A 15,325-nucleotide genomic window follows, 5' to 3' on the forward strand; every position below is an offset into this window, starting at 1 on the left:
CAATTCTTTAAATTCGAGCACAAAATCAAAAAAGAGTAACAGTAAGCTAAGCGCTACGTGGCTAACTTGTTTTAGGCTGCCAGATCCTGAGCATGTGGAGTCGCGACATCCCTTCTCTCTCAGGATGTCAGGGAAATGCCAGCTGAGTATAAGCTTGCGCAACTTATAGAAAAGGAACAAGCCAACCCAACCAAGCTTCCCGCTCTGAGCAGCTCTACAGAAAGTCTTGCCCTGCCACTCTTCCTCTAATGATGCCCAGGCTTTCGGCGACAGGCTCCATTGCCTATGCAAGTCACAGAGGCAAGGCTGAAAAAGCAGCTGTGCAGCTATTACACATTATGTTCAGGTGATAGGGTTCCTCCTTCAGGAACCGTATTCCTGAAGGCTCACGCCACGAAAGCAGCTGGTCCTATGATCTGCCCATTAGCTTGCACTTGCTTTAATTAATTCTAGTTGGGGAAACTAGCAGGATTGTTTTTAAAAGAGTTTGAGGATACTGATGTTTGGATGCCTCTGACCGGGCATCATTCAATGCCTTTTGGAAACTTCTGGCTAGTCACAGCGTGACACTCTGGGGAACCAAGTCCTTTCCAAGACCTACCCACAACCCTGGCCCATGTCTGAAGGCATGGAAACCCCTATTTTTTATTCATATGTTTTAACCAGAAACTTGCAACTTTTCAGTGAGCAAGACTGATGCCGAGCTAATCTTATGGTTTCCTTTTCAAAGGTAGACCATTAGCTCATCATTCCCTACTACACGGTTAAAATGATGGAACTGCATTTTAATAGGATGCTGGCAACAGGAATCATGCGACAAAATCTCTAAATGTCATTACTATGAGCTGCCAGAATCAGCCCCTCGTGGCCCAAAACAAAACGCCTTTTATCAGCATGACTTTTTGCCAAGTCTCTGTTGTCCAGCTCAAGGCACTAACTGGATTAAACAAAAACAATGAAAACTGCAGCAAAAAGAAAACGCGGTACCAAAGGGATTATAAGCAGGAAGAGACGCATGAAGTACCTCTTTAGACTCCATGTAAACCTCTGCTGTTCCCACCTGATCAAGCCCAGGGACAGCACTCCTAATAAACTGTCTCCTGTATCACATAAGCCGTTTCTTAAGAAACTTCTCCCGTATATCCCTGACTTTCTGATTTTACCTTATGTTTCATCAATATTTCACTACTATTTCCATCTACATTTGCTGGATGCTTATGCCAGGAGTTAACTTTAACAGGGCTTTGGCATTTTTGCACAGCGAAAGAGTGCCACCACAAGCAGATACTTTCTACGGTCATTCCTACAAAATGCACTCAGTATTCATCTCCTCCTTTAGGAACTCGCCAGATGCAATGATTTTGGGATATAACTGCAGTATTTATCATGAATCTTTAACAAAGGCTTTTCATCCCAAGATACAAAAAAACAAACTGCATCTCAACGTGCAAGGAAAGACATTTTAACTTAAAGCTGACAAAACTGGATGTCAGACACCTAGTAAAATTGAAGCAAGCCTTTTCATAAGAGCAGAGCTAAAAATCCTGTCTGTTTACACACAGAGACCTAAGCTTATGCTTGAAATGAGTAGGGAACCAAAGATGTCAAAGACTGTATAGACTCCCATAATCAAAACCAGACACCAAAATGCACTCTGACGGGTTTGGAAAGTTCTGGTTCTCACAGAAAAGGTGCAGTTGTGGGCCCATCTACCACCACGTCTCTTAAAACATTTTCCAAGCAGCAGATCAGCTCTGCAAGGATGGAAAGTCCATCCTACCACAAAGAATGAGAACAGCATGATCCCAAGACCAACCTCAGACCAGTAAGCACTGGTGGCAAGCATTCACCTCGATCTCAACACTTGTGAGTTCGAAACATTGATCAAATACTCAGGAAGCAGAGGTGCTAGGGAGCCTACACCTGCCTAATACAGGATGAACAGATGTAGATCTTCAATGTTCGCACATTGCAGGCAGCTCACTTCCACTTCTAACAGGCTGACAGAAAAGAGTGACAAAAGATGTCCTCGTAAACCCGATCTCATGGAAAAATCAGGACAGTCCAAAACCATCGGCAGGCATTTCTTGGACAGAAGAGCCCGCGACCACAACATCCCCCGATCACACTGAACACTTGCTGATGAACCAAAGGTAGGGATTCATTCTCCCAATTTAGACCAGGTATTTCAGCTTTATGCAACAGTAAGAGACCATAACACTGTGATCAGAATAGCTCTCCTACAACCGAATCAAAAGCCAATCTGAAAAAAGAAAACCAAATGAACTCCACACCACACCACTAAAAGCTCAAAAATCCACATGCCACCAGATTTGCGTCTCCAGTATTTTTTATAAGTACACACAAAAAAGCTAGAAATAGAGCCAGAGACAAGCAGAAATACATTAGGATTGATTAAAGCATCATCCTATGGCTTCACTGAATATCAGCATGTCTATCTGCACTATAACTTTACATGTATATCACACATTAGAAATGTTACTTTATAGCAGAGCTGAAAATAACCATCTTTCCTAGGTGAACCTAAATTCACTTAAAAATTAAAAGCAAAATGGCATTATTAATCGGCTCAATTTCTCAAACTATGTCAAAGTTTCTCCATGCTATTTGTATCCTAAATAATATGCCTCTCCAGGTTTTAATTATGAAATGCCAAATAAATCCCATGAGCAAATGCTTATTCGTATCTGTCTGGTGAGTTCCTATTTGTAATTCCAGCTAATTACTTCCCCTGTCAGGAAAATATTCTCTGAAGTCCCAAGATGCCACACAAGTACCTCAATCTCTTTCATTTTATGTCTCCCAGTGTTTGATACAGAAAATGTAAATTCATTTGGCTACTGCTGAAAGAGTAAGAAACTTGAAATAATCTCTGCACTGTCAGCAGGTCTTTACCTTGTGTGCTTAATCCCTGTTACCATGGTGATATTTAATTGCGCAGCCACACAGTTTGATTGGTTTATTTTAAATTGAAGTTTTTCTGTGGAACAGCACAGGATCCTGGCGAACATTAGATAAATGGCCTTCAAAATATTGCAGTGAGTCATATTGTTGTCAGTGACTAGATTAATTTGAGTTCAGTTAAACTATTTCTTCACCTTAATCTTATGCATACATGACAACATACATAATACAAGGATTTTTAGCATTATATTTGGGAACTGAGCATTTTGAGTATAATTAAGCAGTGTTTTATTGTAAGAAGAACAATTAAAACTTAAATGAGAGTTATAATTCAAGTAAGCTTTTGTTGGCAGTATCATCTTGTCTTTCTAAAACAAATTACCTTGCTGTTCTACAATAACAATCCAGATAAGAACCTTTTACAGTAGGCTTATACTTGATTTTCTTTATAGAAAACTGTAAATATATTAATATGACAGAAATGGAGCCAAAAGGATAAATACAGTTTCTTCATTGCTGGCTTTCATGTACCTCAGCATGCAGTTCCTCTGTATATGAATGACTGCTGGAAATGCATCATCAATATGGTATTTCCTGGCACGGCATAACATCTTAGATAACTTGTTTTAAATTCTGTACATACGCTATGAGGAATTGGTGTACTTCACCTGTGCTATTCAAACAGCACCAATATACTGTGCTAATTCTCACCCCTTTTTCCTGCTCAATAACCCAGCTCTAGCACTTTTTTTTTTTTCTTAATGCCATAACTGAAGCTCTGGGGGAAATTTTCACCTCGTCTTTGCTGTGAAAGGTCCCAGTTCCATCACCAAGTATCAGACAGGTTTGCCTCATTTATTTTTTCAAGCTTGTGGTCACTAAGGCGCCAGTGTACAGCCTGCAGGATCACTTTACCTTTTTGGTGTTTCAGGGGCTGTTTTCCCCCCTTTATTTTTAAGAACTATCAACTAGCCTGCGTCTATTTCGTATACAGAGCCTCTGTGTTTGCATCACTGGGGATACCAGCACATGACCTGAGATAAAACTTACTGCTTCTTACAAACCACTACCACTCTCACAACCACCTGCATGGCTTTGCAGAACCAGAACTTGACGCTTTTAATCCTGATTCTGTAGGGACTGCACTGTTTTACAAGAGGGATGTTTGAAAAGCGCACTCCAACCGGGGCTATCATTCTTACATAAACTGTTTAAAAGAATTAATTTGTTTGATGCTCCTGAGAAGGGTAACTTGGTGTACCAAAGCAATGCTTCTTTCTACAGATGCGTTTACATGTTGTAATGCACAGGTGAGATGCTGTTATGCCATATGAAACATCTACCCAGAAGCACATGAACTCCAAGAGTAATGAGTATTTTATCTTCTCACCTCTGTACATTGTGATCCTGGGTCACATCAAGGATACCTTGATTTTTATTTTTTTTTTCTATACTGGTTCTGCTCCAGAAGTTTTCTTCTGCTTCCTAATCCACCTTCAAACACACAAGAATACCAGTTTTCAGGATGCAATAGTTCTCTGAATTTCATGGCATTCCCATCCAGTTTGTGTTTGGAGAAAACACTGGGGACTGGATCAGAAACACTGACTTTGGTGTAGCAGAGGCCCAAAGTACGTGATTTCCCTGTACTTGGCTTAGGTACAATTACATCCAAGCAACCCAAGGCTAACAACTAAGCAAAAGCTTCTTCTCTTCCGAGTAGTCTCACCCACATTCATACCTTCTTGTGTGACTCCCCTCACCTTTCCAGTGTGAGGAATCCTCTTGGTTCAGGAAGTGATGGCTGCACATGTGTTCAGAGAGGACTCGGAAAGGGCAAGCCAGGAGACAGGGAAGGAGCCACGCTGCTGTGGCTAGCTCCTGAGTTACTGTGTACCAACTAGCTTAGGCACAGCTGTCTTACAATGCAATGGACTCTCCATTTTTCCATGCTCTAGTTAAAATAAAATAACCCCACAAGCCCGCATCTCCTTGCTATTATTCCCTCCATTATAACAATGATTTATCCCAGTCGATATTAACATCATTTTGCCTGTCATATTTCTGCCTGCCATCTTTATGGCTAGAGCAACAGTTCTCTGTGAAGGAAGGATGACTGTTAAATCATCTTCTCTTTTCAGGAGGTTGAGCTGATTTAGCAATAGTTTCTTTTTCACCATATGCCCGAGTTGTCTCTAGGCAGACCACCGACACAAACAGTTTGCTCTATAATTTTCCTTCTTCTTCTTTCTAATTATTCAGGTTTGCTTTAAACAGTCACTCGTGTTTGTGCTTCCCTGCTGCTGCTCGCCTCTTCTAGCCCCACTCCCCCTTCCACCATACAATCCTGTCCTTGAGCAGGTCAAACCCTTAGCAACAGAAAGTAAATTTATATGCAGTCTGAAAGAAGCACAGTAGCACTCTTTCTCTAATAGCACACTATTCATATCAACAGTCGGTATTAGTGACAAGGGAATTTAAAAAAAAAAAAGAGAGAAAAAACAAGAATTGCCATACCAATCAGACCTGTTGTCCGCCTGGTCCAGTATCCTTTCTCTGACAGCACTCAGTACCCGCTTCAGAGGAAGGTGCAAGAAACCTTGTAATTATAGAATAACCTGATTAATACAGGAAGTTTCGTCCTAGCCCTAGGCAGTCAGCAGCTGACTCACCTGCTTGTCTGAAACATAAGATTTTGTACCTGCTCTAATTTTTTTTTTTTTTTGAATCCTATATAATTTAATAGTGGAAGTCTCATTGCAAATGTACATTTTAATCCTATGAAGCATTTTAGGCTTTACTGTAACCTGTAGCTGAGAGTTATATTTGCTAATTATATAGGTTGTACTATTTTTATCACTGTTAAACTGCCTGCCATTCAATCTCATTGGATGTCCCTTTCAGGGACGTGGGAATAAGTGGGCCAGAGAGTGTGATTCCACTGCCTGTTCCCTTGGTGTCTCACCTGGGAGCGGAGATGCCCGAAGAGGCGTACCGCAGTCAGCCTTTGGCTTGAGGCATTATCCTGGCGTGCAGCCTGCCTTCGTTCACACCCCCAACCTGAACTGGAAGGAGAAGGAAACGAACCCTCTCTTCGACACCCTGCATAAGCGCAAGCACTCCCACGGAGGACGGAGCAGCAGCAGCGCTGCTCATATTTTTGCGAACGCCACACAAATCCTCCAGTCAATCTAGTCAACGTAGTTTCTGTACTTAGAGATGCAGGAATGTAATGCATTCAGTAAAGTGCTATATAACATCATACCCACAGGGCAGAAGGTGGCTCTTGTGGCTTTAAACTTTCATTACGGCCTTATGTCCTAAAGTCGTCCTAAGGTACAAACAACAGCAGCCTTTTCAAAACCCAAGAAGATGAACACCACAGTAACAATTATCAAGGCTTTCACTATATTTTATATCCTTTGATTGTTTTCAGAACCTTCCAACAGAGCAAACTCCAGAGAAAGATTCTGAGAAAGGACTAAACTACCAACAGGCGTGTACAACCTGCAGAACACATAGACAAGAAGGTTGAGGTAGGGTTAGATGTATCAAGACAAGTTGGGGGGAAAAAAAAAAGCTGAATGGTCTGATCCTGTTCTGTGCTTATTTATTTTGAAGTAAACTGATTAGCAGGCCGTGAGCCTCAGTTTTGCATCTGGTATAAATTAGTGACCATTAATAAGCAGGATGCTTGATTGATATGTCATTAATATCATCAATGGTTGTGTTCTGTCGCTCCGCACAGCTGGCCAGCTCTGAGAAGTGGGTGTACAAGGAGGACCACGCAGGCCAGACACGCATAGAGGAACTCCACCTTCCACAAAACATGAATGAGTTTCCTCTTCTAAGCACAACAAGCACTGAAAGGATAAGATGAAGACTAATAAAGAAAATGTAGGGAAGTATTTGAGTATAGAAGAATATAATAGCATTGCTGTATTGTAAAGAAATATTGTACTGTGTATGCTTTGAGAATTTCAGATGTTGTGAGCTGCACTAGCTACCAAAGAACACAAACAAGGTGCCTTTGTTTTATGTATGGGTCAAAAGCTGACATTCCGGACTTTCATATTTCAGGAATAGCATAGTTATTAAGCCAAGCAGGGACACTCAGAACATAATGATTTCACAAGTCAAAAATCACAAAGCTGATATATGCAGGATAGCATACCTTAGAAGAAAAGAGAATTGTTTGCCAGATACACCTAGAAGTCTGGAAGAATTTAATGTTACTAAAAAAAAAAAAAAAACAATCAGCGAAAAATAACAGCAGGTGCTCAAGATAACAAAATACGTTGTGACATGTTTCAACCGGCATAGCAACCACGTCATACTAACATAACAAGATTTGGAAAGACTTACGATGAGCAGGTCTCTCCCAGCTCTGCTGGGACTGACCTCTGGTTTCAAGCCATGCAGTAATGCTGCAGGCTATGATCTCTGGGTGTGCTGCCTTTTATTTCACGCCTGGGGTCCCAGCTGTTTGCTCAGTTTGTTCCAGACGGGAGCACAGAAGCAAGCTAATATGCATGAAGTACAGATGGTCAGGGTCCTTGGAGTAAAATAGGGAACAAACCAAACTGGTAACGCAGACGGGCCCCGTCCTCCTCTCTGAGGCAATGACAAGAGTTAAAGGAAGCATAATGAATAGCATCTCTCGCAAATAAGGATATGGCAACATGGTGACCTAAAAGACCCCTCTAAAAATTTATTATAAGAGTGTAATAACTAACTGCAGACAACGGTGCTTTGAGTCCACATAGGAAGGGCTACACTTCCTTTTAGTAAATCTGATTTCAGACTCTCGTGTTTTATTTGAACGATAGAAGCCAGATCCACAAAAATACCAAAATACCTATTGCCTTATGAGTTAAATAGGAATAGAAATCAAAAGGGTATGACTTTCCATGGCAGCAAACGTTACTTCAACTTGCACCTTCGAGTGCACTTGCAGGGCAGCTTAAGCCAACACAAGCCTGCTGCAGCCTTGTTCCCGTGCCGGTCAGGTATTTCGGTGTGTCAGCAATGCTGCTCGTCACCTGGCATCAGCCTGCCCTGAGCAGGAGGTTGGACCAGCTGACCTTCACAGGTTTCTTCCATCCTAAACTATTCTGCAACTCTATCAGACCATGTGGAGGACTGGGCTCAGGACTAAACTGACATAAAATTAATAGCTTTTTCTGTAGGATTGATTTTTTATTAGCTTTTGCCAGTTTATTTCCCTCTATCAACTCCCCTCCAGGTCTGACGAGCAGCAAGACTAACAAAAGGGAAAGGGTGAAAACGTACAGGTCTGAAATTCAGTAAGATTGTAGTAGTGGCGACTTAGGTGAGCCAAAACTGCCATGAGTCTAAACCCTTTGTGGACAAAATCAGCCAAAACCGTCCTGCTTTGCATGCTATCTTCCTGAAACCCTGCACTCACACCAAATACATTTCTAATACGTTTCGTGTTTGGATTCAAATTAGTGTTACAGAAATTTCTCATAATCATATACTACACAGCGTATATAATAAATGCAAAGAAAACAGGCCTTTAAAATGGTTAAATATACACCACAAGCTATTTCGTATTAAAGACCCAGCTTAATACAGAAGCACACTGGAAGAATACCAGATGATTGCCATCCTCCCATACTGAAATGTATTACTTATCTCATGAGGCTATTCCAAGTAAAAGTAGCAAGTTAAAAGGGAATGGGTGAAGTTCTGAAACTTTAATTTACCATGGCCTAAACTTAAGGAAAAGTATTTTAGAGGTTTGCAAAATGACCCTGGTTGCGCCATCTGTACAGAAGAGATAATGAATTGATAGCGACATCTCATAACATTTTGATAAAAGGCTCCTCTTGGACTTTTACAAAAGTGCTGCCTGGCGATGGAAGCTGCCCCTGATTAGCTCAGGCCATAGGCGCTTTCAGAAATTTGAAAGAAACCAAATTTGCTTCAGTAGAAAGAATAAACATTGCTTCCCATTCACGCCTTAAAGCATTTGCACTGACACTATATAATTACTTTTCATTTCACCAAAAGATTCTCCTGGATTCTCTCTTCCTCCCACAATTTCAAAATGACAATATGTCTGCTTGCAGTTGAATGGATATGTACATATGGCACTAAGTAAATTATTTAACTAAAAAGCAGTTAATGTTGCTATGAATTATGTTATTTGCTTGTGCAGAACTCATGTGTGCATTTCATTGTGATAATACCTGGTTTATACATCTTTAATCAAAACCAAGCAGAGGATTCGAATTGCTTTTTCTCCTTCAGCGTGATGCAATTTGTTAATCTGTATGGCTATAAAAAGCATTGGAGACAATATGAGATGCTGTCTCGCTGATCTCTCTCCTGTATTTATTGACATCACTGTCAACAACCATCTCACTATTTCATTCCTAAAATCCAGGGATGAAAAGTGAAGGGAAGAATATTAAGTAGTGTTTTCATTTACGTTTCATGTAGTATTTGCAAAAGCAGTTGTTCTGAAAGCCAGAGAGGGTTTCTGCTTGGCCAAATAACAGGCTCTGTAAGGACAGCTACTGTGTACCTCCACAGAGGAATCGCTGGCAAAGTCACTAGGTGTACTCAGTCTTTGGTCATTCTGCTAAAATGAAGATATATGTTGTGACTACTCAGTTACATCATAGTAACTAGCGGGGCTGACATTCACGAGTAACGGCGGATAGATGGTGATTCGGTACAGCAGTACGTGGTTCCAAACGGTTTCCCGGTTTCATTCAGTTTCTGAAGGCACTGGCTTTTAATGCATCCTGGGGGACTGTCACTTCACCCGAGATGCATTACTACTCCGGCTGGTGCATGTGTTAGAGCCGATGCTGTTGCTTTAAAACATCTGATCCAAGACCAAGAATATGTCTTATAACTGCAACGTGTACATACATAGATTTGTTCAACTTGTACCTAAGACTGCTCAGAGATATCAATGGGTAAGTAAGTCTGGCACGAAATGTCAAAGGCTTCTGTGGACCAGCTTCCTCAGAGGTCTCATTCCCTCCATCCCTTAAAGCAGTTTATTTTTTTTTTTCCACACAGCATGCTATCTACACGCAGAGAAAAATGGTAGAAAGACCAGGGCCCCAAAGAGAACGGAGAGCAAGCACTTTATAAGAACACGGAAAAAAAAACCAAACCAAGTACCACAACAACAAAACAACAACAACAACCCTAACATTACTTAAGGCATAATTGGCACTGCCTGTTATGGATTTTTGTTCCTAGATGCAGTTTTCTGCATTTAAGAGAGGGATATGGCACTTTAAGGTATTAAAAGACAATCCAAAAAATAAACAAAATAATCATTAGCTACTGAGAGTTAGAAAACATTCCCAAATTGCAAAATTAATGAGCACTAATGCACTGCATTTTACAAGCCGCAGCTGTTTATAGCTACACAACAAGTGCAGCATCCCATTATGTGACCAGCGAGAAAAGAGGAGGAATCAAATGTGGTGCCTGTCCACAGAAGCAGGGTATTAAATGTTCAAAATGAATTTCAAGTCACGCAGAGGAGAACATACCAACAGCCTGCAGAAAAAATGGACACCCAAGGCGTGCAGGTCCCTTCGCTAACCCGAGTAACAGAAGCAGCCGAGTCACATCTGCACAGTACTTTGGAGGCTCACCTATACATCTGGACAGGCCGAATCAGTTCAGGCAGAAAACCTGTGCTAATACAGTTACATTGTGCCTGGCATTCAGCTTCACATTGTCCAGCCCTGCACCCGGTGTCTTACAGACATGCAAAGCATGACAAATGTTTGGTCAAGGAAGAAAAAACGGCATTTCGAAGTCAGCTTTTGAGCCCTCACTAACCGAGACAACTTAGTCTGATTCAGACAGGTCTGAAATCGCTCTAAATGTTAAAAGCCCGGAGGACACCACGCTGCTACAAATTTTGTTTTGGCTCCAAAAGGAAATGCCTCCCAGGAAGCCGAGGCACGCACCCCAGGCAAAGAGGGGAGGAAGAGAAAGCAAAGCAATGGGGATCCGCGTCCTTACACTGTACAATTCTGGTTTTGCAAATGAAGGATCTTGAGTGAATTAAGGGCTTTTAATGGTCAATTTAAAGTCTGAACTTATTTTAAGTCTGATCCTTCTACTCTGTATTAAAAGAAAGAATTGTAATTCTCATCCAGGACTTTTTTAAGCACCTGCAGGTTTCTAAACAGAATGATAAACATAAAAATGAAATAGTAATTAAAAAAACCCAACCCTTCACATAACAGAATCAAAATGCTAACCTTAAAAATGGGATGTTAGCTAAAGCAACTAATGCTGCAAAATCAGGCAATGGTTCTGCTAACTCACCACCATCACCCCTTTTTAGTGAAGAAGTTCTAAAGCCACGTAAGAGTACATTTGCTAGAACAGCACTCTGTATTTTATCCAAGCCACTTAAGAGATTTTAAAGAACAATTATGCACAGTTTTCACCACGAAAAGAAAAGCCAATTTTGTTTACGATCACATCATCCACATTGACATTTATTTTGCAAGCCTTTCAATTCAGACCTAAAGGACTATGGGAAATCTGAGAATTAGAATATTTATAGGTGATCAAAATAAGCACCTTCTCATTACCAGCATAATGAATATATTAGACAAACTAAAAGAGCTCACATGGCAGAGACAGAGGAGAATTGTTAGTCTCAGTCAGAACTGACCTTTTGCTTCATTCTTTAAACATGGCATTTTTATTTTTGTTTTTTTTGTTAAGGACATTTGTTATAATTCCTTCACGAATTATGTGCCCTTATATCAGCATTTTCTTGGGTAAACGAAATAACCAAGTACCAAAACAAGGGGCAGTAAAGTACAGTCAAAGCTCCCTTCGTGCAAGAAATCAAAAACAGCTGAACATTAATTGCGTAGGGCAGAAGCCGGAATTGGGATTCCAAGGAGATACAGTAAGAGCAGGGCTGCAGCGCTGCGCTACAGGCTGCACAGCTCACACTGCCCACTTACTTGATGAAGTAGTCTCTTCCATCTCTGTTTGCCGTCATCTCCCATCCATAAGGTGTCCCCTGGGTCAAGCTCCAGGTCCCTGAAGGGTGAGGCCAGCCTGAAGACTTGTTCCTGTGGCTGCAATTTTGGGAGGGGTGGGGGGAAAGAGAGAAGAGAGAAAAAACCAAGAGTTATTTGTCTGTTGTATTTATTCTTCCAATTTACTTATTTCACATCGTTCACTTGGCATCCAAATACTTTCACAGTTGTGAAATATACAGCCAAAACCCAGGCAAGGGAAAACAGGTTTGCAGGTTTACATTTGTAATATTTTCCCAGTAAGTGGAAAGATACACTGTCACTTCTAATGGTCTTTGAGCCGAAGCGTTGGCAGGTGAATCAGTCCCACACCCACAATACTCATTTTCAATAGTTTTCAGTACAAGAGATGGAGAGCACTTTCATTCACTGCCATCCCCTGGTCAAATGCCAGCTCTCAATAGAGTTTTATCCAAAAAAATACCCATGAACCAAACCAAGCCAAACCAAAGAACCCACCACATGGCTGCACATCACACACGTGGTGCAGTGCCTGGCACGACAAGAAACATCAATACGGACTCTCATTGCCAGCAAACCAAACCATTTTTTGCTTCACATGTCGGAACAAAGGAGGATTGTAACGCTTCTTTATATGGATGCTAAATTGATTCAACATACAGATGATGTTGCACTTGATCGTTATCCATTAAGCTCTTCCTCCAAATAACTTTTGAAAGGCTGGAGTATCTCTGAGCACACACATACCACTGCTCAAGCACTCTCTGGTAGTATTCCCACCCCTGAGCAAGGGCCAAGTCATACTGTCTTAAATAAAGAAGTAGCTTACACAGCTCACCTAATTAAGGGAAATTGAGCAGCACTCCCAAGTAACAGTATTTCCCCACTAGATCTGAAACATTTTGTGAGGTGCTTCACACACACAAAAAAGATACTGCTAGCAAAAATCCCCCCGGTTTACCATAGGAAACCCCAGCTTTTGCACTGCTGCTTTACCCCTCACTTGCAGGAATTAAGCTAGATGTTACTGCACATTCCCACTTTCTGCTGTGGGACTTAGAGGTACAGAAGGCAACAAATAGGTCTTTCAGCAAAATTAACCAGGTCATTAATACCTATGTACAATCTGAAAAAGAGAAAGAGCAGGAAAAGGAGGCAGGGCAACCAAAGATGCCGAACACCGGCTGAGAGCGCATCCCAGAGAGGCAAAAATGAACCAGCACACAACACTGAATACAATCTGAAATTTAGACCAAACCCACATAAAATAAGAACATGTTTTTAATGAGTTGCCTTCTCCCTCTCTGCCTTTTCTCTACCAATCAAACATATTACAGTTTAGTTTTACTTGCTAGATTTATTTAAGTTCAAATGCTAGCAAGGAACTTAATATCTCTTGCCTTAGAGATGTAAGAACTTATTTCCTTTAAAGAAAGAGCAGTGTAACCCGATGAACACTCTTCTGAAAGAACAGAATGGGTCTCCATGGACAACTCAACAATTCATTGCAAATTGCTAAACTCAACAAAGTTGTACACCGTTAATCTTTCCCAAAGGGGGAACGCATCATTAAAAACAAACTAGCTACTTCCCCCTCCCCCTTTATTTCAAGGATTAATCACTACTGAGAAAAGATATGGTGCTTCAAAATATAATTTACATGTAAAGTAGAGCATTACAATGGAGTGCTAGATATCATCTGATTTACCAATTACATTAAGTACTCTATCTTCAAGGAGTAGAAAAACATTTCTGTTAGCACGATCAAACACTGGTATTTGCCGTAAGTCGGGGCTTAAGTCTAATATTTGAACATGCTAGAAATCTTAACAAAATCACAGTTACTCATGGCTAACAAAACACCTAAATGTCAGATATGCTACATTACCCCAAATAAATGCAACTAACCCATTCCTGATCAAAGGAATGAATTAAAAACCAGGCATCTGAGGAAAGAAAACAAATACTTTTAACAGTCTCTCATGCACTTTCATGTAAAGTTGAGCTTAAATATTCCTGTTTCTCCATATGCTTGACAGAGGGAGAAAGGGTGGTCTTCATCTTTTAGATAAGAGCCATCCTACGATCTAAGAATGACAGCTTAACTACATCTATAGACTTCAAATTACACTTTAGGAGTATTTGGGATCCTGAACACTGCAGTTAACTAAATGAAGTAGAAAGTAACCTATTTTATCTGGACTATAAAGGGATAGCCGTGCATTTAACACTTTTCACTTTAATTAAATGTGTTTCACAACCTCTGTGCTATAGTTCCTCCATCTGTAAAATAGGTACAGAGACATTTAAATTCCCACATAAAGCACATCGAGCTTCTATTATCAGATAATCTGTAGGAGCACAGGACAGTGATAATGATCAATGCTATTCCTCTCTGCATTCAAACTAAGGGCTCATCTTTGTATGGATTATAACATTAGTGGATTTTAAGGTAAATTTAATTCTCCTGAAAGATTTCTTTGAGCCCTTAAAACATGAATGGTGTCAGAACTTATCATATATGATGGGTAATAACTGTCCTACTCAACTATGGATATGTCTATATCTGATCTAGTCCTCCAGACTTTCTTATAATCAGTGGGAGAGAAATTAGCACTTGAGACACTGTATACACCTACATTAGATGTGTGCAAATTCGAGGAGGTGGCTCCAGACATGGGAAAAACCAAATCAAATACGCACAGAATGTTTCCTATAGTCATTGTGCAATTCAATAACAAACACTGATGTCATAACAACAAAACAAGGTTTTTACACTCAAAGGTGGTTAGTGCTGGTGATTCCCAGATGCCTGTACAGTCTGATAAAATGAAAGAATAAATGGAATTATTTCCTTTTATACACCTCCATCCACTTGCTGAATATTATTCTGCTTGCCTGCAAGGATTCTGCTCAATAGCCACTGCAAGGGACAAAACATGGCAAAGATGAGATAAACGACAGCAGGAATATCAAAGTCTCTGGAGGAAACCATAAGCAGGTCAGGCATTTTACCTGGGGGAAGGACAAAGCCACCTTAGCAGGCTTTAAGTCAAGAGAATACCTCAGTGGTGAGGAAGATCATCAGGCTAGGAGAAGCTGGTCCAAATCCTACCTCCCTACAGGTGATCTCGGATAAATCCCTCAGCGCTCTGATCACCATTTGCCACATCCTTCCCTCACAGGCAAAGGAGAAGGAGCACAGTAAAAATGCTTACATTTCTGGAAGACTTGCACACTTCCAAAGACCAGAAAGATAAAAAAAAAAGCACCTTCTACCCCAGCAAGCCTGCCCACGGAGGAAGCGCTGGCACCACCCTAACTCACTGCTTGCTCTCCATCACCGCTCTTGCTTGCTCAACAGGAATCAT

The 15,325-nt window shown here is 40.8% G+C and overlaps 1 protein-coding gene across 4 annotated transcripts in view; it reads right to left on the minus strand.

The window, feature by feature from the left end:
• Positions 1-15,325, minus strand: part of FRMPD4 (FERM and PDZ domain containing 4) — a 304,950-nt gene that overhangs the window by 101,223 nt on the left and 188,402 nt on the right. For all 4 annotated transcript variants that reach the window (XM_074606470.1, XM_074606445.1, XM_074606459.1 and 1 more), the window contains exon 2: positions 11,916-12,032. In XM_074606470.1, coding sequence (XP_074462571.1) covers positions 11,916-12,032 — 117 coding nt within the window. The remainder of the gene's footprint in view (positions 1-11,915; positions 12,033-15,325) is intronic.

This window comes from Larus michahellis, chromosome 1 (assembly GCF_964199755.1).
Source record: "Larus michahellis chromosome 1, bLarMic1.1, whole genome shotgun sequence".
Lineage (NCBI taxonomy): Eukaryota > Metazoa > Chordata > Aves > Charadriiformes > Laridae > Larus > Larus michahellis.